This window comes from Thamnophis sirtalis, unplaced genomic scaffold (assembly GCF_051295495.1).
Source record: "Thamnophis sirtalis isolate CommonGarterSnake01/CBP01778 unplaced genomic scaffold, rThaSir2_p1.2 scaffold_3, whole genome shotgun sequence".
NCBI classification, from domain to species: domain Eukaryota; kingdom Metazoa; phylum Chordata; class Lepidosauria; order Squamata; family Natricidae; genus Thamnophis; species Thamnophis sirtalis.
Window position 1 is genome coordinate 115,927,834 of NW_028261383.1, and position 24,854 is coordinate 115,952,687.

At 38.6% G+C, this 24,854-nt stretch overlaps 1 protein-coding gene across 3 annotated transcripts in view; it reads right to left on the reverse strand.

Annotated features, from left to right (window-relative positions):
* PIK3R5 (phosphoinositide-3-kinase regulatory subunit 5) overlaps positions 1–24,854 on the reverse strand; it is a 58,959-nt gene that overhangs the window by 28,060 nt on the left and 6,045 nt on the right. For all 3 annotated transcript variants that reach the window (XM_087709782.1, XM_087709784.1, XM_087709783.1), the window contains exon 2: positions 2,963–3,075. In XM_087709782.1, coding sequence (XP_087565908.1) covers positions 2,963–3,062 — 100 coding nt within the window. In that variant the 5' untranslated portion in view covers positions 3,063–3,075. The remainder of the gene's footprint in view (positions 1–2,962; positions 3,076–24,854) is intronic.

The following is a 24,854-nucleotide window of genomic DNA, read 5'->3' on the forward strand; positions in this document are numbered from 1 at the left end:
AATTCCCTTCATTTGCAGATCCCTTCAAAAAACAAAAGTCTGTTCTGGGAAAATCTTAGAAGGTTTCAGATGGCCAAAAGGAAGCAACAGGCTGAGGGTTCTGTCTAATTCAGGGGTTATCAAACTCAAGGCCCCTAGGCCGGATCTGGCCAATGGGGTGCTTAGATCTGGCCAATGGGGCCACCTGGAAACAGAAAAGGACTGGCCCATGATGCCTCTGTCAGTGAAAATGGAGCTGGGGAGATGCTCACATGCAGCCCTCCTGAGCTTTGTTTTCGCTGGCAGAGGGTTGCAGGAGGCTGCCCCAGCCGAAAATGGAGCTTGGGAGCCCGTTTTCTCTGGCAGAGTGCTTGGGCCACCACAGGCACCCCTGACATGATTGACTTCAAGCTGGCCATCCCCACCCTGGTCATGCTCACCCAGTCCCCGATGTCAAACACAGTCCTGATGCGGCCCTCAATGAAATTGAGTTTGACACCCTTGGTCAAATGAGTGACACAAATATCCGAGTGGATACAATAGATGCAGCTTCTCTTTCTATTCCGCTATCACACTCGAACTGCTTGCCATTGGAAAATTCTACAAACAAAAGGCTGTGCACATATCTTGCAAAACATGCACAGACTTTTGCATTCAGCATACAAATGCAGAAACATTCAGAATTGCTTGGTACTGCCAGACATGGGCAGCCAGTGTAAATTATTAGGGTGGCTAGGAAGCCTCAGGCAACAGCTTGAATGCACAAACATCTAGGAGTCTCTCTTTCCCACAAGTCCTTTTCTCTGCTCGTCCCCTGACCATATATTTTTTCTTTCCCCTTTCTATTAGTTGCAAATGGACCTGTAAAGCCTGTTTTAACGACTCCAATCCTACCTGCTTCTCATTATGTCTGCATCAGTGATGAAGACATGATGAACAAATCAGAGAAGTTAAAGCCTCATTTAGCTTAGTACACCTATTTATTTTTAAAATCAAACAAGCAGGCCCCACATCTTCCAGTGGCCCCTCCTCAACAGTGTTAGGTATACTTGCACCCACAGAGTCCTGTTTCAAAAAAAAAAAAGCATCGTTTTGGGCAGAAAAGAAATTGCTTACTCCTAAATCTATTTGGATGAGACTTGGAAGCATTTGCATTCAATAAATATAGGAAACACAAGCAGCAGGGAAGAAAGGAACCTGCCAGAGTGAGGAATCTTCTCCTCTTTCTCTCAAAGGGCATTGAGCTCAGAAAATGTTGACTGGAATTCAGACTCTGCTATTCATTAACCCGCATTGAAAAATGGCAGTGCCTCGGGAAACGGTGCTGATTTCCCTCTTCTACAGCTCTGGAAATTGAAGTGAGGGTTCACTGACTAACAGAACAATATTAGACCCTTCTTTGTAATGGAAGGCACTGCAGCAGGAAAGATGGAAGGATAGACAACCCTGCTGAACATTGCCCAGCATTGCCTTCCAGTATTAGTGTGTCATACAGGTGGGAAGGATTTGGAAATGCCCAGGTTTTGGATTAAACTAGGGTTGGTACATCTAGCCTTCAAGTGGAAGTTTCTCTCCTTGCTCTTAACTTCTCTCAGTGCTGAGAGTAAGCAAAAAAAAAATCTGACTAGACAAATGTTGGCCTTTTTGGCACTGAGTACCAAAACAGGAGCACATGTGCAGGGGGGGGGAGCATCAGAAACTGGAAGAGAAGCTCCGCAGCATGCATGTGTGGGAGTGCCAGAAACTGGAAGAGCAGTTCCCCGGTGTGCATATGCGTGCCGGGAGGTTGAGCTTTTGGTTTCTGGTGTGTGCATGTGTGCAGGTCACCTGGTCTTCCAGTTTCTGGCACATACGTACGCACAAAGACCAGCTGGCTGGCGCACTGGAACCCGGGAGAGCAATTGGCAATGGCTGGTGTGCCCGGAGAGATGGCTCTGCATGCCACTTCCGGCACGCATGCCATAGGTTCACCATCACGGGTTTAGAGGATGAATGACCGGGAATTGAAGATGAAAGGCAGAAGTTTTGTTATTTCTAGACACTTTCTATATTATTAGTCAAAGGAAAAAATGGAACAGAAGGTTACACAAGTCTATTCAACCACTATATACTGTATACGCTCAATAAATAATCTCAATTCCATTCATATCAAATAAAAAATTTGAAGCTATGAAATTGGAATTTCAATTTGGTAGTAGTGTCACAAAGTTGTCTTCTTCTTTCTTCTGAAGCAACTACAAACATTCCCACACTAAAGTCCCACCTGTAAACAGCATTCCCCTTGCTATTCTGACCTTGTTTGACTCCCAAGGATGTTTTGCCTGGTTTAACCTTTGGAACTAGTCTTTGTGGTGACCTTCCTGCTATTGAAACTTGCAGCATCACATGGCCAGAGCTCAACACAAAAATACACCTGTGATACTAGAGCAAAGTACCCAAGCACACATCCAATGTTTACCATATTCCCCCAGCTCTCAAGGATACATTTTTACTACGTAGGGGGTTATTAGTTAGGTTCTTAAGAACTTTAGCCTAGAATAGAAATTGAAGAATTGTGATAAAGAATGCCAGTAATAGTAATTTGTTATTTAGAATAAAATGTACATAGACCAGTATCATAGGAGCTACACCCTTTTTTCAAATAGTTATGTACAGTTCAGAGCCCAATGGCCCCATGCATCCTATAGAATCTATCCTCCAAATGGAAAAGGGGAAGGGAAGGGGAGACAAATGAATTCATACCTAAATAAGTAATAAAACTCACTATACATTTTTTTTGTTTTAGAGTACAAGAATTTAATTTTTTCCCCCAAGCCAGCTTTTGGTACATTACCCGCCTCCAAAAAATCAACTATGACTCTTAACTCAGCAAAACCTGTATACTAGTAGTTTTAGTACTTCTTTACTAGTACTATATTCTACTAGTAATATTTTCTACCAGCAGTGCTTCTTTACTAGTAGTAAGTAAAAGCTTTTCACTTACCTGTCCATGTGCTTGCAGAAAATGTGCTTTTGCTAAGGCCATGGAGGCATCTCTCCAATGCATGGTGGATCCTGTCCTCTGTACACGTTGTGTGCTGCATTTTACTTCATCTCCTGAACAAGATAAATTAATTAATTCAAACCTAATTAGAGTAATCCAACCCCAATTTTTAGCTTAATCCACCTCTGACTTTTAGGTTTCTTGGTTAATTTGTCTTTACATTCTGCCTTTAAGATGCACACAACTCCCTAGCCAGAGAACTAGCATCTCCACAAACTCTGCTGCCAAGATTAAAAATTTCCCCAAATTTGACTGCTGAATTGTCATATTGCCTTTGTTACTGGGCAATGTAGAACAGCAGTGGTAAATGGGACAGGATAAATGGGAGTGATTCCAATGCTGAACCACAACAGGAAACTTTCTCTCTCATTTCTTTCCTGTACAATTTTTGGTTGGAATCATTTGCAAAAGCAAGAGGTGGCATGAAAGCCACAACTGTTGGCTTCCTATAAACTGGAAATGTGCTTAAGATGAAAGCGGGAGGGGAAGTATGGAGCACAATCAAGCTACAACCAGCTATGCCCTGACAATTTTGCCACACATTCAATAAAATTATTTTTTGCTAGGGATTCATACACGAAGGCTCTAAAACTGAGTTTCTTCTTCCTAACTCAAAACCTTGAGTATACCTTGAGTATAACTCCAGGAGCTTCACTTAAAGTTACTATGTACTTTTTTCTCAGATGTAGCCTCAATTGTAACTCTTAAAGCTCCATCCTATATGTCTAAACTTATTGTCTGAGTTCAGATATTATTATAAATCACAGTCTAGGTTAACCTGCCATACATAGTAAGCCTGAATGGTTAGTTTATGTTTCAGTGAATAATAATTTCCTTCCTTCCTTCCTTCCTTCCTTCCTTCCTTCCTTCCTTCCTTCCTTCCTTCCTTCCTTCCTTCCTTCCTTCCTTCCTAGTGTGTCTTTAAATATCTGCTGAAAAAGCATTTGGTTCTGGATCAGAGGTGGCATTCAGCAGGTTCTGACCAGCGCTGGAGAACCAGTAGCAGAAATTTTGAGTGGTTCGGACAACCGGTAATTGCCATGTCTGACTGACCCTGCTCCCATCTATTCTCTGCCTCTCGAGTCCCAGCTGATTGGGAGGGAATGGGGATTTTGCAGTATCCTTCCCCTGCCATGCCCACTAAGCTATGCCATGCCCACTAAGCCACGGCCACAGAACCGGTAGTAAAAAAAATTGAATCCCACCACTATTATGGACAACATTGCCACTTTCAAAAAGCTCATCTCTAGAAAAAGGAAAGTGTACCCAAAGTGCAGGATTAAATGTGCTTTGAAGAATAGAAGAATTTTTTTTAAAAAAAAGAAGGAACTCCTCTCCAAATCACTATGTCTTAATTACATTTTGGAACAAATGTCATAAGGGAAATGATGACTGGATAAAGGACATGATTCATATCCTCAACATGGCCAGAAATAGTATTTTCTAATGTCAGCTTCTTACACAAAGGTCCATTAGCGGAAGAGAGATGATTCCTCAACTGGCCTGAGCAAACAGAAGTCTACCCAGCCTCAAATTCACTTTTTTTTATCTCAAGTCCTAATTGCGTAATCAAGAACTGTCAACAGCAACAGAAAATGAAAAAAATATTCCCGTAACTTAAAAAGCCACAGGGTACAGATTTGACTTATGTCATAGTTTCCTCACATGATAATGAAGAACATGTTCTGACTTCATGCCAACTTAATGCAGATCGTCTAAGGCTGCCAGCTGCACAGGTTCCCTGTACATTTAACCTCTAAGATCTGCATGAAATCTCTGGACCCTCATGATTATTGGACTGGGCTGAGATGTCATGTTGACTAAGTATGAAAAACCTTTAAGGCCACTAGTTCAAGGAAAAGACAATTTGACAAATGATCAAAAGTCTGTAGGCAAATTCTTTCATAGCTTTCAGCAATGCCATTAACTTTCCCACTAGATTTTATCCTACCTTTCCCCATTTGTCTTTTGGAAGATGCCTCTCTAGACAATTGCACTAACAGTAAAGGTAGTGCAATTTGTTAGTTACACAAAAGTAACCAATATTCATTGTTCCACATCGTTACTTTTCAAAAACTGCTGCATCAGTCCAGATATCACCATGTAAATATTTATAGTCACTCAGTCCATATTATGACATCATGATTCAAATATTTTCGCAGTTGTTTAGGAATCTTCAGCTGCCTCAGAAAGCCAATGCTTTCAGTATTTTAGTCTATTGAATCTGAGCATGAGCTTCAAACTAACCCCCAGTGAGCCATTTGCAAACTGGACTCTGAACTTATTCAGGGCTTGGTGAAACTTCAAATTCTAAGTAACGTAGCCAGAAACCTACCTTTGTACTTCAGAAAAGAAAGCAAAGCAAACACCTTTCTCAAAGGATCCAATTCCAGAAGAGCACCAGGTGTGACCTTTTAAAGAGCTCCCTCATGACTTATTTTCAATGATTTCAAACATTTTTGTGCAATTTGTGTATCTGTTTTTCTACACACTAGAACTCTGGCCTGCCTGATTTTTACAACTTCTAGTTTATGATTGGGCTCTGGTTTGACCTTTTGCCCGAAGTTTTACTTCTGTATTCTGTTGACTTGGCCTATCAGTAATTCACAGATAAAACATACCATTTTGGGATGGGGGTGGGAATGGGACAGTTGCCACAATGAGATGTACAAATTCTCTGATTGACAATCAAATTACATGGCTGTTATACTTCAGCAATACATCCTTCTAGAACTTGGTTGAAGGATTGAGGTCTATCAATTCCTTGAAACATCACTGAGTGTTTCTTCAGTTCTATTGCCAAGTCACTTTGGAATTTAGTGGCAATAGTTTTCCCAGCCAGTTTTTCCTTGCAACTCACACGGAGGATCAAATGTTTAACAGTTGTATGAGACTAACCGTTGTTTGTTGCTAAACTAGAAACAAGGGACACCACTGATACCAAATTGTGTTTTTCCCCCAGCCAAATTATTATTGGCTGCTTTAGCAACTTGCCTTCTGCTCTGCTAATGCTCTTCATTCTAGGGTAGAATAAAATGATTTAATTGGAAATCAAGAGCCTGACCTAATGTTCAAAATGTGAATTGAGTAAAAAATCAGGATATTTAGAATAGAACAGAATAGAACAACCATAGGGATAGCCAACACCCCAGAAGACAGGCACAAGATTCAGATGGATCTCAATAGACTTGAACACTGGGCCCTATCTAACGAAATGAAATTCAATGTAGAAAAAGTAAGGTTTTACACTTAGGGAAGAACAACCAAATGTACAGATATAGATTAGGTTAAACTTGGCTCAACAGCAGTAGCTTTAAGCAGTAGCTCCAAGAAGAGAGATCTTGGAGTCCTAGTGGACAATCACTTAAGTGTGAGTCAGTAGTGTGTTGCAATTGCCACAAAGCTAATGCACTCCTGGACTGCATTAAAAGAAGGGTAGATTTAAGATAACAAGAAGTGATACTACCATTTTATAATACCTTGGTAAAACCACACTTGGAATACTGCATCCAATTTTGGTCACCATAATATAAAAAGATGTTGAGACGCTGGAAAAAATACATAGAAGAGCAAAAGATTAGGGGGCTAGAGGCTAAAACATATGAAGAATGTTTGCAGGAATTGGGTATGTCTAGTCTAGTGAAAAGAAGGACTAGAAGTGACATGATAGCAGTGTTCCAATATTTGAGGGGCTGCTACACAGAAGAAGGGGCCAACCTATTTTCCAAAGCACCAGAAGACAAGACAAGAAGCAATGGGTGGAAACTGAACAAAGAGAGAAGCAATCTAAAACTAAGGAGAAATTTCCTGACAGCAAGAACAATCAACCAGTGGAACAGCTTTCATTAGAATGGAGGCTTTTAAGAAGAGACTGGACAGTCATTTGTCTAAAATGGTGTAGGGTGTCCCAGTGGTGAAATTCAATTTTTTTTTACTACCAGTTCTGTGGGTGTGGCTTGGTAGGCATGACAGGGGAAGGATACTGCAAAATCTCCATTCCCATCCCACTCTGGGGCCAGTCAGAGGTGGTATTTGCTGGTTCTCCGAACTATTCAAAATTTCCGCTACTGGTTCTCCACAGCCTGTCAGAACCTGCTGAATTTCACACCTCTGGGTGTCCTGCTTGAGCAGAGAGTTGGACTAGATGACCTTCAACGTCCTTTCTAATTCTGTTATTCTGCATGATCAAAAAAGAACAACAGAACAGAGCAGAATACTGTATTTGGCCGTGTGATTATACACACAAGGAATTTGTTTTTGATACAGAAGCACTTAGTGTACTTACAAAAACAACAAATGATAAATAATAATTTGACTGTGTGATGAACTATAATAATAATAATAAAACAAGTGAAGCACCACTTGAACACCATTGACAAATTCACCATTAGTCAGTTACAAAAGACAGCTTTATGTGGAACAGTCTACACCCTGCCACAATATCTGTAACACCATCAAACATCGACATCTGCCTCTCCCAGGTCCTTGGAAAGGATTCAATAGAGAGATAAAAATGCCAAATCCATCTGACTGAACATCTGAACATACTAAAGTTTGCAACCAGTAGAAGAATAAAATTGGTAATAAAAGGATAAATAATACTAAGCCACACTCTATTGGTTAATATACTATGTATGCATATTAGACAGAATCTAGCAGTCATCATATGTTGTCAACTGTGAGAATTAGGTGTTCAGCAGAGTGATGGCACATGGAAAAAACTGTCCCTGTGTCTAGTTGTCTTGGCATACAATACCCTATAATGCCATTCCAAGGGAAGGAAGTGAGACAGTGTCCAGGATATGAGGGATCTGAAGACAATCTCTCCTAGTTATGGTCTTCTGGGTATCCAGTGCACCATGAGAATAATCTTGAGTATTGCAGAATAGGTGCCACTGTTATCTATACAAATTCCCTTTCCTCTCAGTCTTCCTGTTCAGCTTAGTTCCAATCTAGAGCTTTTAATGTCAAAAACTTAGGAAATTGGGTTTTTTTCTGGTAAATCTCACCCCCAGAGTATATCAGTATTCCTTCTTGTGCTGAGATTGTCCTAGGGGACTTCAAGATATGCACGGAAGTAATTGGAGGAAGACACATCAGAACTTCATGGCACCCATGATAATCATGGGGCCATCTTAAGATGATATCAGTCCAGCACAGATGGCAGAAGGTAGTTTGGATTGGGTTTTCTCAGTCAAGTATAAAATGATGTCAAGCCCAAGCCCAGAGACAACCCAGAAAAATCCTATTGAGTTCAATCCTTTATTTGATTACACCTAATAGAATCTGGTCAAACTAAAGTTATAACCATCTAACCTATTAAATATATTCTAAAAGATTCTATGGAGAAGCTCCGGACTGTGCACTCAATTCTTCTGGATTTCTCTCTGAGAAACTTGTGTTCAAAAATTCACTGAGAGTGTTGTGGCCCACTAGTGGCCAACACAGCTGGCAGCAGATTCAGACAGCGAGAAGGTTGGGGAGGAACATGGGACAGGCCTGAAGTCTGGGAAAGGTTCTGATGAGTGCTCTGCATCAGAGGCAGAGATAGCACCAGGACCCTTCTGACAGTTATCAGCTGCCTTCAGAGTCAGACATCAGTGAGGCAGATGAACAGCTGGAGCCTGTTCTCAGTGTGCACATGTGCAGAGTTGCCAGATGAAAGGAACAGTTAAGGAACAAGGGTCGACTTGGGAGTAAGACCACAGGTGGACGGTAAATGGCCCCTCCCATGGGGAATAAAAGAGGAGCAACAAGGGGAGGGTTCTTGGCAGGAGACAATTAGTTCATTCCTGCATCTTGCCGACTATTGCAGCATCTGAAAGATATTGGCCACTCTCTAAGCCTCATAAAGTTCGGTAATTGTGAACTATCTTGGAAGACTGTGGGCCAGGACTTTTCTGGAGAAGAATTCACTATAAATTAAATAAATGGGGTTTATTGGGATGCGGACTCGGCTTCGTGCTGCTGGAGAAGCCTAGGTTAGAAAAGAGAGCGGGGATGCTATCAGCCTTCTTAAAACAAGCTCTAATTAGATTATTCATGAAGAAACCTAACCTTGGCCCAGACGATGAAGATGACTATGGTCCAATAATTGCCAACACCAGAATCGCTAGAAAATGTTCCTAAGCAAGTGGATGCTAAATAAATCCTTGACCTCTTGTATGAAACTGTTTTTATATCCATTTTAAGCTAGTTTGAAGCCTGGTTTTGGAACAGAAACTATCTTGTTTACCTTGTGCTATCCCAAGCTTGAACAGTAAGTCCCCATTTTTTCCTGTTTTCTGTAAAAGTATCAAAGTGCATCTTTTAAGCCAAGAAATTATATAAAAATAATGATATTGCATTAGCATAGGATGGTTAATTTTCATTTTAATAATGCTTCCATTCATTTCCTTAGTGTTGATTGCCTAAATGATGTTACAAGCATGTGCAAATCAGGATTCAGAAAGAGAGAAGAAACGTGTATTTCTAAGCATACTGAAAAATAGTTAAACCCACCCAAAGAGCCACAAAAGCAGGATCCTGAAGATAAGAGATTTATTTACAGCTCACCTGTGGTTCATAAAGGAAGAGGAAGGCCAAAAACATATAGTTAGATTCTCTGAAAACAATTTACCACAAGGATCCAAAGATGCCAGATTTGATAAAGATTTTTTTTTTCATGGCTCAAACCAATGAGCCTACCTACTGAAACACAAGTGGGAAACGGTTTTTCTTAATGGGCTAGTTTTGTTTTGAAAAATGTGGGACAAAAAATGAAAATGTCAAGTTACACTATTATTGAAAGTGTGTGGTGGCAACAGGATGTGAAGCAACATATTCAACTAGTAAAGAGCTGCCCAACTCAGAGCTCTTGGATAACTCCCGAGTTAGGAGACGAGCAACAGATACTGAATTGGAGTAACAATGGCTATGGTTCTAAAAAACAGTCACTAGAAAGTCTCATCTAATGAACAAAAAGTTCCAAGTAAGCCCTGAAAGGCCCCATCATTGCATTTGAAGTAGACAAATTAAGTAACATATTGTCAAGCCATTGATGTTACTTAAATCATTAACTTTAAAAATCTAGTACTTTATTTTTTATTTTAAATTTATAATTTAAAATCTCATTGCCTAATCAACACTTTGTTAGAAAACATAACAAAGCCACTCTACCCATAACTATGTGTCAATCAGACCCACACTTGCTAATCTATTGTTCTATGCCTATTCCACAGGAATCTCCCCTGGCTGGTAGCTTTAGCCTGGGAAAGACAAAATAAGGCTCAAAGACATTTGGGATATGGGACCTTGCTTGAATTTATCTGTTGTGTTTACATAACAATTCCAGACTAATTTCCTCCTCTGGCAGGGATAGTTGGTCTCCAACACTGTGCCAGTTTACCAACTTGGCAAAATCTTTTAGAAAACTTATCTATACTGCATTTCATTTTTAAAACTCTCATAATTAATCCAACTCATGTATGATTTCCTGTGCTATGCATTTAAAGAAGTGTTTCATTTTCATGAAGCAAATCAAAACAGGAAACACTACAGGAACAAAACCAAAGCTAAGAAATAGGATTTTCATTACATGTTCTCTTAATACAAGGTAAGATAAAGCGAGTCTATAATTGTAATTAACTGTATCTGTTTAGTACAAGATTGGTAGCAGAGATTTATGTTTATTTTGTGTTAAAGCTATCCTGTCTTCAAGCCCCCATGAAGAAGGCATCATAGCAGTTAAACATGAGTGATTGTGAGAAGAGCTTCCCAATCCGGGGGGGGGGGGAGTAAATTGGCAGACAAAATATATTTACCCTCCTGCTATGACTGCCACCTGTTTATTGAGCAGGAACCAAGAGTGCAGGATAATCCCCAAATTTCAAACACATTTTGCTGAGGGACGTGTAAACATATTGATATCTAAAGGTTGTAAATCCTTGTAACAAGAATGCCCTTGAAACCAATGCCATTTTGCTAAGGTTGACCCCCAGTCTGTTCCCTATCCCCATCTCATCCATACCCTTACCGCCTTCAGATACAGGGACAATATTGTTTGTCGATCTTAGATATAGAATTGGGTATCAATTAACCATGTGTCAGTGTATAATCTTATGCAGTTGTTTTGTGTAGGTTTTGAAAAAGAGTTGGGATAATGTCAAAACTGTGATTGCCTAGCAAGAACTGGGGCTAGATTTCATACAACTAGAACCAACCCCAGAAGAAGGATAAGACACTATTCATACAACAACTAGAACCAACTCCAGAAGGAGGAGACACTACAGTACACTATCCCCTACTCTCAGCCTCTCAAGACAGTCTGTAAGGAATACATGACTAATGGAATCAAAAGATGATGAGAAATCAAGTAGAATCAGAAGGGTTATATGACCCCTGTCCCCGTCATCCATAAACACGATTTCATTGCTATACACAGTCCTACCAGCCAACTGAAAAGTGTCTGGATAATCTATTTCTTCCACAACCTTCTGGATTGCCTTCCATGACACGTTTGTCTTCACTGTCACCAGCACTATCATTATTCTTTCATGCAAATTCACAAATTCATTGAATTAAGATATAATGGTAAACATATTGCAGAAACAGTATGCAAATCATGGCCAGATACCAACTTCAATGCCATTTTTAAAAACCAGAATTAGCATAGCAGAAATTATATCAGCTTTAGGAAAGAATCATGCCTATTACCATGTACCACCAGAAGCATGGATAGATTTCATTTCTGCACTTGCACTGGGACAAGTTTTACCAATTAACCAAACATCAACACCATATGGTAGGTTCGAGGGGAGGGGCTGCCGCCGTCGGGAGCTCAATAAAGCTCCTGCCAGGACTCTGGTTCGTATATCTTATAAGATCTATAGATATCTCCCCTTTCTGGCAGAAAGGGGCAGGGAGAAGGTCAGTCGTTAGGATCTCTTTGTAATTCATAGCTTTTTTTTTGCTGTGAATGGAGAAGAGGTTCAACATTAGCTGAGCCTTTACTCCGGCCAGTTTTCCGCGCTGCTTTTTTTTTGCAGCCTAGGCAGATTGCCTCCCCCCCCAGGACAAAGCTAAGCTATTTAAAAGCCAATCCGGGCGGGGAACATTCCCGAGGAACTTTCTCTATTACTATCTAAAATACCAGCTTCAATTTCGCAAAAGGCTCCCTTTCTTTTTTAACTGCGTCACAAGATGGCGATCTCGTAGCTTTTGTGTTTGATCTGACGCAGCTAGCTGACTCTACCCTCCTGAAGGCTTCTCCGTACTAATTGCTAAAAGATTATCTGAGGGGAGCACAGACTTTGATTTTTGGCTCGCTGGATTGCTTGTCTTTTAATTTTATTCTGGAATGGCTCCCAAACTTAAACAGAAGCGCCTTCTTAATAATATATCTCTAAAAACTGCCATGAAGCCGCTACCCTTGTCTCCTACACCCTCCACGGGAGAATTGCTAACACAAGAATTCCTTCTCAAAACGCTTAATGATTTCAGACAGGAGATTAATCAACTGATTTCGGATTTATCTGATCAATTTGATGCTAAAATTGCTCAGGCAAAGCAGGATATGATCGGAGTAATGACAGTCATGACAGATTATATTGCTGAAACGGAGGACAAATTGGAACTTTTGGAAGAAACTAACCTTAATCTGATATCAAAAATTCAATCGTTAGAACAGGAAATTGAATCTGCACAAAAAGAACTTGTCAAATTAAATTATAACAAGACTGCCTTTGCCATACGTGTTAGAGGACTGCGTGAAAACCAACAGGAGAATTTGAAACAGACATTCTTTGAGGCTTTCAGCCGCTTGGTGGGAAGTCCGGGACTCAACTTTGATTGGCAGATTCAAAGAATTTACCGCCAGAATTCCTGGGTAGCAAAACAGCGACAGCTTCCGAGGGACATAATAATATACTTTACTACAAGGGAATCTAGAAATGAGATAACACAGAGGCTCTACGGAAAGAGGTTGAGAATTGACGGGGACGACTTGGTTGTTTTTAAGGAGATACCATTTCAAATGTTAAGAACAAGGAGACAGTATGCTTTCTTAACCGAAGAACTCAGAAACTCTCAGATTTCATATAGATGGGAAGTCCCAGCTGGTATTACAGTTACATTTGGCAACCAAAAACACCGCATTAACTCTGTCTGTGAAGCCCGAAAATTTTACTACGAGACCCTGAAGGCGGGACTTCCTGACTCATCCGGATCTGGGGAGAGACAGGAAGAAGGAGAAGACAAACAGCGAGACACGTGGCTACAAGGTGGAGCGTGTTGCTTTTCTCTTCCGGAAGGGCAGAAGACTAAAGAATAAAGACTAAGCGATGTTTTTAAAGCTTTATGATTTCCGTCTGGGATAAAATGGAAAAGTGGCATATTGATGATGAGACATGGAGACTGAAAGAAGCGTTGCTGATTGGGGACATATATTGTACAGAAATTTTGTCTGAACTCTAACTTTAATTGCGCATGAACTATTCTTTCAGGCGAAGAGAGCGGAAATTGTGATCTTTTTGAGCTGCGGTTTGGGACAAACGGAGTTGGGAGGTGCGTGGGAGAGGGAAGGGCAGCGAAAGTTTAATTAGATTACATGGGGCTAGAACGCAAGCTGATGTTTGTTTGAGTTGCTATATTAATATAAGGTTAAGAAAGTTTGGTCGGAGAATCTTCAGGAAAGTGGAGTAAATATAGGAGGAGCAATGAATGTGGATAAAATATATATGTGGATATGGATAAAGGCAGGGTGGAAGGAAAAAAATTTATATGTGGAGGTGGGTAAGGATAGAAAGGGAGGTGTTGGAAATGAAAAATGAAAGAAGTATTTGAGTTAATGGTGTTATAGAAAGGTTTGGATACTTGGATAAAAAAGAGATAAATTAAAGGCTTGAATAGATAGACAAAGCAAGGAGATTTTTAGTTGGGGAATTCTAATTGATCAACTTACCTGGCTCTAATACAGTTTGAAACCCTGCAAGTAGCAAAATAATCGAAATTTGGAATGAGTCACATTGATTAAGATTTATAGATAACGGGAAGCTGTGGTAATGTAGTGGGTTTATGACCCTTTTTGTTTCTTTCCCTTTTTTTTGTGTGTGTGAGTGTGGGTGTTTTTTTTTTTATTTTTTATTTTCTATTATTTTTCCTTTTTCTTTTTGGCTTTACTTTTATCTTACTTTCTTTTAAATTTTAAAGTTAGCTGGCCTTATTATACTTAAATGCTTGTTAAAGAATTATGCCGGGCATGGGACCTGCGAAGCCGTAAGGGGGTTAGGGAGGGGGGATTATAGGGGGGAGGGGGGAGGGTGGAATTACAGTTTCAATCCTTAGAACAATAAGAATTCACTTGTGTACTGTCTTTTTTTTTTCTTTTTCTTTTTTTCTTTTTCTACTTTTATTGTAAAAAACAAATTGAATTGTATGGATACACCAAAGTGGGGAGAAGAAGGAAAGAGAAGGGAGAAGTAAAGAGGGAGTGAGAGGGAATGTAAGGAGGGTAAATGGAGGGAGGGGGAGATGTCTGAGGGGGAAGGGAAGTAGAAGAGGGGAATGTTGGAGGGGTGAAAGGAAAGTTGGAGGGGGAGAAGAGAGGGTGTATGGGGGAATGAAGTGTTATGTTGGGGGTTTTTTTTTTTTTCTTTTTTCTTTGTACAGTATATAAGTGATTGTATAAAATGAAAATGAAAATGAAATAAAAAATATTTAGATTAACACCATATGGTAGGACAAGTCCATTCAGATATGATTCAGTGAGGATCAAGGCCATCTAATCAAATGTGTCTCTCCTAACATGTCTGTAACTTTATCTCATAAACCTGCTGTTTCCCCTGAAGCTCACATAGCAAGATTTGTTATGCATGGCAATATTTTATTCACATATTTATTATGATTTCATTTAAATTTCATCAAGAATGTTTACTTTGAACAGCACTTACTCCACAGATATACAAGAACATCTGAAACCTCCTAATAGGGTAGTGCAAGCATCAGTGAAGCCAACAGAGGAAGGATGAGGCTGACAGGAGTTTCTTAGAAATGCAGTATACCAAAGACCACATATATTTGTGCTGATTTTTTTCCAGTTATGCTTCTCTGTTTTCAGAGAAGAAAAAGGAAATGGTTGAAAATGAAAACATTTTTTTAATTAAAAACATTTGTTGTAATAAACAGCTACCCATAGTATTGTTCTGAAACAAACGTGACATTATATATATATATATATATATATATATATATATATATATATATATATATATATATATATATATATATATATATATATATATATACACACACACACACACACATACATACATACATACATACATACATACATACACATATATATACATACTATATATATATATATATATATATATATATATATATATATATATATATATATATATATATCACTATATATAAAATAGAAGGTTATTGCAATGATTAGTTTTTAAGCATCTGAGCATTTTGAGTTTCCTTCTTCAAAATTGAAATTGAAGAGACCTCTAATTTGTAAACAGTTTTATAGCATCATATTCAGGACCTCAAATCAAACTAAGGCCTTTCTTCCTCTGACATAAACTTCCCATATCAAATAAATCCATGCACAGTCCTGCATTTCAAAAGAATTCCAATTGAGCTTAATGGGAGCTATTGCTTGGAAAACATGTGCCAGAAATAACTTATGATCTATCAGTGGAACACAGAATTCAAGAGCAACCTAACATATTGTAGATCTGAGTCCAATACAGTCTATGAAGTTAAAAAGCAGTTAACATCTATAGCACATCACTATCTCTATCTCTAGGTTTCTGTATTTATGTGTACTCCAAACCATTCTTGGAAAATCAAAATAACAAGGGCAGCTTTCAGAGTTTTATCTAGAGTATGTTTCCATGCCCTGAAGGGAAGAGAAGTAAGATAGTGGATAACATTCTAGGAAGCTAGAGGACATTGTGGGAAAAAGTTTGCTTTTTCCATATTAATCATTTTATGGAATGCCCAGAAGATGAGTTCAGAATTTCAAATACTCCCATCAGCTCAAAAATGTTTAAATTTAATTTAAAACACATCGTTTTTAAAACACTCATATTTCTAAGAAATTATTCATTTTATAAAACAATTTGGATTAAATTAAGTTAAAGCAATACATAGACAATATACAAGAAGCCCAAACAGTGAAAATACAGATTATACTGTAAATATCCTTAACAGCATCGTTGCCATGTAACCCCTTTGGTAATACAAATTATCTACTAAAAGCAAATGTAGAAAGGAAGAAGGGAAGTCCACCAGCCCTGCTACTTTTCCTGAGATAAAGTACTGATACTTCTCTTAGAACTTGTCCAAATTTAGCACCTAAAAATTACCAATTATTTGTTGTCAAATCTTGAAAAAGTCAAACTGACAATGGGCTCTAGGTCTTACACACTCTTGCATGAATTACTCTCTAAATCTGTCCATTAACATCACCTTACATTCAAAACTGGAGTGTTAATTGCATCTGAAACACTCCATGGTTTTTCCTGGACAGCCTCATTCCTAAATATCAACCTGTGTCCCTTTCCTCACACAGAGAATTAAATCTGAAGCAGCAGATTTCTAAATCTAAGTTAGCAACCACATATTTGGATTTCCCCCCCCCTCAAAATAGCACTGAGTTTTGTAAAGCCATATTTCCCCTAATCCAGCCCAAAAGATGAAAAGAACAAAATTTACACAATTACTCAGCACTTTTCTAGCATGCCAATTTCTTCATGTGCACATATGAACACATGTCATCATGTTTGAATTCTACTGTCCATTCAGCAGGCATAGCAACAAGTCTGTTACTGATTTTCTACGACCTATGTTAAAGCTGCACACGTGCCATGCTTTTCAGTTTCTCCCGTATTATTCAGTAATTCTTTTAAAAGTTCAGAAAGAAAATATTCCTTTTGTTGGAAAGTAAATAAGCACGATTTGCCTCAAGAATGAAATCATTTGAATGGGAATTATGACACAGATTACATAGAGGGCTATAGAATAATGATTATTGAACATGTAAGAGATATGAGCCAAACAAAAAGAAATTTGAACACCCTAGTGGTGCAGTGGTTAGAATGCCATTAGAAATTCGACCTTGACCAGCTTAAGGTTGATTCAGCCTTCCATCCTTCTGAGGTCAGTAAAATGAGGACCCAAATTGTTGAGGACAATATGCTGACTTTGTATACTGCTTAGAGAGTGCTGCTGTAAAGCAAGATGGAGCAATATATAAAGGTAAGTGCTATTGCTATTGTTATTGTTCCAGATTTCTCAGTAGACTATATAGCTTCCACTCAAACTCTCATGTACCTTATGTGGTGACCTTATATGACAACACCTTATATGATGACCCCTTGTGGCTGCCTTATTAAGAGGAATCCTGACACTTTCCAGATGTATGTATTGTTGCAACAGTTGCTCCCACACAAACCAACTTCTTGTAAAGAAGCACTGGATCCCATTCAGATCAATTCCAGTTAAAGTTTTCATTTCGCATTATAACCAGCATTTATTTTCCAACAAGAGCAACGCTATTGCATCAGATCCACACACTTAATAGTAATAGAAAAATGCTGATTTTGTTTATGGAAGAACAATTTAACCATTTTGGAAGAATGCTTACATTACTATGGTGAGATCTTACAGGAGACCAGATCCCCCCCCCAAAAAAAATCTTCTTTTGCTTTAACCAAAGAATCCACCTAGCTAATTCTGAGAGAATCTGAAATCATTCTAAGAACATAACTTCACCAGATCTTCCATAACCTGAGAACATTAACTACTACAACCACAATGGAACAAAAGAAGCTTGAGACATTTAGTAGCACACATCAAAGTATTTTAGTGTCCCATAAATACATGGAGTATCTAAGACCACCGTAATGAAGAAACTACCATCCCAATTAGTAGATCTGGGCCTTCCTGAAAGAAAGGAAAGAACAAGGCCGCTAAGAATTAGGGTAAAAGAGAACTCCAGATCAAACACTTCATAAAATTTACTTTCACAACCTCTTACTGATCTAATTGAAAAGAGCATCAGACAGAATATATTCTGGGAAAAAGAAGCAAAATTGCCATTATTCAATTCCCACATGGGACAGAATCTTGATGCTCGTATAAAGAAAGCATGCATTTCACTAGGTACAACCAAATAAAACTGCAATGTTTAAATGTTGATTGTGCAACTGACACACAAAATGAAACAAACAAGTAGGTCATTGGTAGTTTTTCAAAAGCAACCCTGAATGTGTCACCTGCCATTATGTGTGAAACTAAAAAGACAAGCAGGTTTTCCTTTTAAAGTGTTAGTCTTTATTCATTTTTTCCAAACACAAATTTTCCTGGGACCAGACCATCTTCTCCTAATATCTGGCCTTTTGTATCCTATATACTGTATGCCAACCTGCTGCTAAAAATAATCCTTACTTAATATCAGTGAATGAGCAGGATTTTTTTTATAAGTACAACTATACATCACTTACAGATGGTAAGTACCAATAGGTCATAATATGGCATTCCCCAAACCAAGTTGGTCATAAACGTTGGACTTATTCGGGACTTTTCTAGCACTCAGAACAGAAAAACGCTAGAGAGAAACAATATTATGGTTAAGATGTTAAACTAGCAACAGCAAGGTCCCAGGTTCACATTCACCCTTAGCCCCAAAATTCATAATTGACCCTGGGCCAGATGTTCTCTATCAATCCATCTTATCTCACAGGATAATTATGGGGGAAAATTGGAAGAACAGCTATGCCCAATGCTCATAAAGCAAGCCTGCAAGTCATTCAAAGTCCTCTCCAGATTTTGTAATGTACTCTTCATGTCAAAGGAAATAAATAATCTTGGCTTTCCAAAACAGCTATGTAGAAAATGTAATCTCCCTCTATGCACATGCCTACACACTCTGTGCTCATTGGATCTTCACTGGATAGAAATCCTTGGTTTCAGGAACCCACATTGAGATTGAAACAACACACACACACACACACACACACACACACACACACACACACACACACACACAAATGAGGTTTCTACACGAGAAATCGCCTCCTGTACATACCTCTGTATGAGAGCAATTATAAATAAGCTGTAAAGTATTTTCTAATTCTAAAAGCAGCTAGGATTCTGTCATTCTCCTAAATGTATTTCACTGACAACTTTTATCTGTGGAATCTGTGGAAAAGTATAAAGAAGAGTCTTAGTGAACAGGGAAAAGACTGCTGCAAAATAGTTAGCTACAATACAACACTAATGATAGGGGCACTTGCGACATCTCATGAAATCACTTCTATAAAAGTCAACATGAAGTTCCTGTCTTGCTAGAAGGGAAGTGTGTTTGTGCATTGGGGGGGGGGGGGGAGAAACAAAGAGAGCTGAACAGCAGCAACCAAATGATAATTTAACACTTCACACTCCCAGTTCCTCTTTGCATCTCTACTTCCGCTTTTGATTACCAAGAGTATTCTCACTCGGAAAAGTTTGCTTTTATCAGCCACTTTCTCAAGTGATTTCCAAAATATTCCCCATCTGTAACTGTGGACAGGCAGAATTCTTTACTTCTTTCTGTAACAATTACTCAGACTTTGTCCTGTCACTTTATATCAAATCAGTTGTGTCAATTGTTGTCCTTTCCTTGTTTCTCCTTTCCCAGAGATCCAAAGGTGAACAGTGACAACTACTAGAAAAATAATGAAAAAGGTTTAGACAACTCCAGCTAGACTTAGGAGAGAAAAGAAGATGTATTTAATAGCCATTATAATCAAAAAGCTGTTGAATGGACTACAGGATATAAATAATAATTTAAAAAAAATCTCCCTACCCATCAGCCCAACAAACAAGATTCAGAGTAGCACACACACCTACTTAACATTCCCAGAGAGGTTTGCAAAAACAGAATTCTTCACATTTGAGAACTTGTTTACATTGCAACTCACTGAAGTACAAAGAAATTTATTGTGCTGCCTCATTCGCAAAAAGAATGCAGCCATTATCTCTCTCAACAACTGTCATAACCTCTGAGATCCCCCACCAAATGATAAGCAATGGCAGCTACTTTTAGAGAGCTGTGTAAGTATCACTGAAAACAAAAATTTTCACACTCCACTATCTTTGTTTATCTGGAACCTCTGCTCCAATCATCTGCCTTTGACACAACATTGTCACTAATCAGCTTTAGAGTATGTCAAAGATAGGAACATTTTTTACAATTCCTGATAAATGTATTTATTTGTTTGCTTGCTTATTTGCTTGTTGGTTTAGAACATTCATATGGGCTCCCATTTTAAACATATAAATCTGGGTAGCTAACAACCAATTTACACAATTAGATTTTTATTTTAAAAAAAACATTTATAACCAAATAATCCAATACAAAAGGAAACCAAGGCACAATGTAACAACTTCACAGATGCACAAATGTTGTTTATTTGTTTATTTGTACCCCATCTTTTTTATTTTTACAAATAACTCAAGGTGATAGACATATCCAACACACTATCCGCATCCTATTTTCTCCCCAACGACCCTGTGAGGTGGCTTGGGCTGAGAGAGTCACTGGTCCAAAGTCACCCAGATGGCTGTCATGGCTAAAGCAGGACTTGAACACATGGTCCCCTGCTTTCTAGCCTGGTGCCTTAAACATTAGACCAAATTGACTGTTATATTGGCTTTCCTAACATCCTGGTCCTAATGCCTGGGGAATTGGTGGCCTTCTGCTTGGTTCTTTCTGAATCTAAGGAATCAAGTTGTTTCACAGGAAAAATTAATAAAATTAATATCCGGTTCGCCCGGTCCGGACTGGCTGAATCCCACCCCTGGCTAAAACTCTTAGTGATAGGTAGTCCAACATGAAGCCTGGCCCCATGCCATGCAGGTTTTTCAAAGTGATAAGTCAACATTTTATGTCCCTTGAGCTGCATCCTAGTAGAATACAGGAAGGTAATTCTTCTCACAGTGTTACACTGGCAAGTTTAGCAGCACTCAAAATTATGCATCTGCATTTTAAAAATCGTTGATGCTTCTGAGTATTCTTTAGAATTCTGACTATTTTTCAGTATTCTCATGTTGTAAGAGAAGTGGGGTTGCAGTAAACCAGTTGAGAAATGGTTAAGACATGAGTCTTATTCCAGGCCCAAGAACAGGCACAACTGGTGCATAAGATGCAAAAGGTCATTGACTGAGGCTGTCACCCACTCTTTCAGCAGGAGCCACGAATCAGGAGGAGCCCCAGATATTGCTCCAACTCCGTTTGAGGAAGCATGATACCAACAAGAGTTTAAAAAAATGAAAAATCACTAGATCCAGAGGGGTCAAAAACCCAGGACAACTTGGTCTTGCCAATTTCTGGCAGAGAAACTGTAGTCATGTAAAGTGCACATGAAATGTTTCACACACATATTGACACATATACCATCCAAGCAAGCCATCCCTAACCGAGTATATTTGAAGCTCTGCTGGAGATAGGGAACAGAATGGATTATAGTTGCAACAAGCAATGAATAGAAGGATTTAATGTCCCTGGGCTCCCACAACTGTCACTACTTCATTGATGAAAAATGGAAAAACCACATTTGATAACTGTCATCTTCAGCACATGCGCAAAGGCATGAAAGATCCCTCAGTCACTTTCCCTTGCTTTTAAGGATCCAAGCAAAAATCATTGCAACCCTTTGGAAGAGAAGTAATAAACATGTAAGAATTGCTATGATAAAAAAGCCACATAATTTGTCTAAGGAATTGGGCTTCAAAAGCCCAATATTTGCTTTGGTTTATTGCAGAATATATGTAATTTCATTGGGAAAAATACATTAAAAATACATAAGGAGGAGGAAAATAAAATGTTGATTATGAGATACTTGGTAGGCAGAGAGGTTTCTTGTTTTCTATCATCCAAATATATAAAAAAAATCAAAAAGGAAATCTCAAATATTGACAATTGCACAAACAACAGGGTGATTCATATGTGTTCTTCATTTGGGGAAGTAGAGGACATGGCAGATTTGGGAAAGCACAAGAATGTACAATCATGGATCAGCTGAGACAACAAAATGCCACTCTTTAGTATATACGCATGTGTAGTTCACAGGATGAAGAAATACAAAGCTACCTAAAACCACTTTTCAGTCTAGCACTGTTGTGTATTGGCAACACTAAGAAACAGTAGGCACTTTAAACAAGAGATGTTGTCTAATGTAATACAAAGGAAATTCCATCTGGACCATTTTAGATTTTTAAACGTATTTCATACAAAAGAAAGACAATCACTGACTGAAAAACACAACAGAATTTCTAGTATTTTTTTTAATTAAATTCAGGCATTTTTGGTAGAAGCTATACATCTGATTTGTCTAAGTTAATTCTAACTCCAAACTGGCTAATAACAAATTAAAAGGTTCCGTAATCAGAGAACACATGGATCGTATACATAACCCTGTCATAGGATATGGGATGTCAGTAAATCATTAATATCCCTGAAGGTTATTAAATGGAAGTTCAATTTTATTTATTTATTTATTTAAAAGATTTGTATGGCCACCCCTCTAAAATACAACTCTGGACAGCTTCCAATAATAAAACCCAAAACTATAAAAACCATAAATCTTTTTTTCTTTGACATTAAATATTTTATTAGTTTATCAAAATATGAAATGCAGAAATACACACCATCAAAAACAACCTAAACTCGATCGTCTCGGTCGTGCCCTTGGGAAAATTAGTCAATTTAATCTCTAACAAAGAATTTCCATGTGGCTCCACAGGACATGGAGACAAGTACACTGGGGACTTAGATCAGAGATGGAGTTATTTACACCCATCCAGATATGGTTGGCTGACAATTTCCATGATGACCAATGGTGATGGAGGTTAGAGTCAATGTGTAATGATAGACCACCAGCAAAGCTCTTTAATATTGGTTACAACTATGGTGCTGGAGAAGACTCCTGTGAGTCCTTTGGACTGCAAGATGATCAAACCAGTCAGTCCTAGAGGACATCAGCCCTGACTGCTCTTTAGAAGGCCAGATCCTGAAGATGAAACTCAAATACTTTGGCCACCTAATAAGAAAGAAGAACTCACTGAGAAGAGCCTAATGCTGGGAACGATTGGGGGGACGCCAGAGATGAGGTGGATGGATGGAGTCACCGAAGCAGTAGGCATGAGCTTAAATGCACCCCAGAAGATGATAGAGGACAGGAAGGCCTGGAGGAATGTTGTCCATGGGGTCACGATGGGTCGGATACAACTTTGAAACTAACAACAACAACAATATCTTGAGGCTATAGTACCTGTTAAAAACACATTGTTGACACCTGAGATTGGCTTAAATCTTTTGATGTTTCTAGTATGTAAGTTCTCTCATTGAATTTGATTGGGAAAGTTTCTTTTTTCCCCTCCAAAATAGTGACTTTGAAATCTGCAATGAAGTGTCTCGGGAGGCAGAACTGTTATTTTCCTTATTTTGAGACCTGATATCAAACTTGTGTCCATTATTATTTTTTTGCACAAAGAGGGCATTGTTTGCATACATGCTATACGTCACATTAAAGAGATAGCAACTGATATTGCCGCTAATCTAATTTGTGCACTTGTTGATCCTGTGATTGTGTTGTTGATATAGGTGTAGGGGAAATCAGGATTTGCTTCAGTGTGCAAGAGAGGGATTCATCTTGCTGGCAATAAGCCATTATAGTTTGCTACTCTTCCCCAATCTAATGTCTATACAGGTTCCTTCAACTTTATTTTTTAACCATCTTTCTTCACACCCATACTATCAAAGGACTCAGTGTTTTCATATACTGTACAGAAATTAGGGGATTTCCCCACCCTCCAACTACTGTAAAAACAAATGTCAGAATGCTGAAAATTAAATATCTCTGAGATCTTGATCCAGACCAGAATTTTTGTGTTCCAGCCCAGTTCTCCTCCACCCATTTGCAAAGCAATCTCCTAAGAAAGATACAACTAATTAACAAATTCATTGGGGCCAAATCAGGAACTGTATCAGACATCCAGATTAAGAGTTCAGTCTGGAATGCTGCAATATATATGCCATGAGTAGTGCTAACAATCTATCTTCAGGGAACTGTATTTGCTAAGATTTTGGGGATGAACAGTCTTAGTCCAGAATTTCTTAACCATGGCAATTTTAAAAAGTGCTGACTGAGAATTCTGGGAGTTGAAGTCCACCCATCTTAAAGTTGCCAAGTTTGAGAAACCCTACTGTAGCGAGTGCTGTGTTCTACACAGCATTAGTCACTCCCTCTTTTTAGGTTTATGGTACATCTTTGCATGTTTTTAGACTTAAAATGGATAGAAAGAACACTATTGGTTTTTGATAATAGGAATAGCACTTAGACTTATATACAGCTTCACAGTGCTTTACAGCCCTCTCTAAGTAGAGTCAGCATATTTTCCCCAACAATCTGGGTCCTCATTTTACCAACCTTGGAAGGCTGAATCAGCCTTGAGCCTGGTGAGATTTGAACTGCCAAAATGCAGGCATTTTAACCACTGCACCACCACAGCTCTATTAACAGTTAGAGGGGACTATAAAGCTTGTAGTAAAGGGAATCATAGGACACAGGCTGCCCATTCCTGGTATACCTAAAAAGCCTTATAAATGTCTTAAATCTAGACTGGTATTTTAAAAAATAATTGATTTATATCATAAATTTAAACTTTCACTGTTGCTATTTATTGATAACAAATTCAAATATAAAGCAGAATCACTATTGACACAGTTTATCTTTCTCTTGACAACAGAACACACAATACTTGGTCTCCTATCTTCCAATGCAAAAATAAT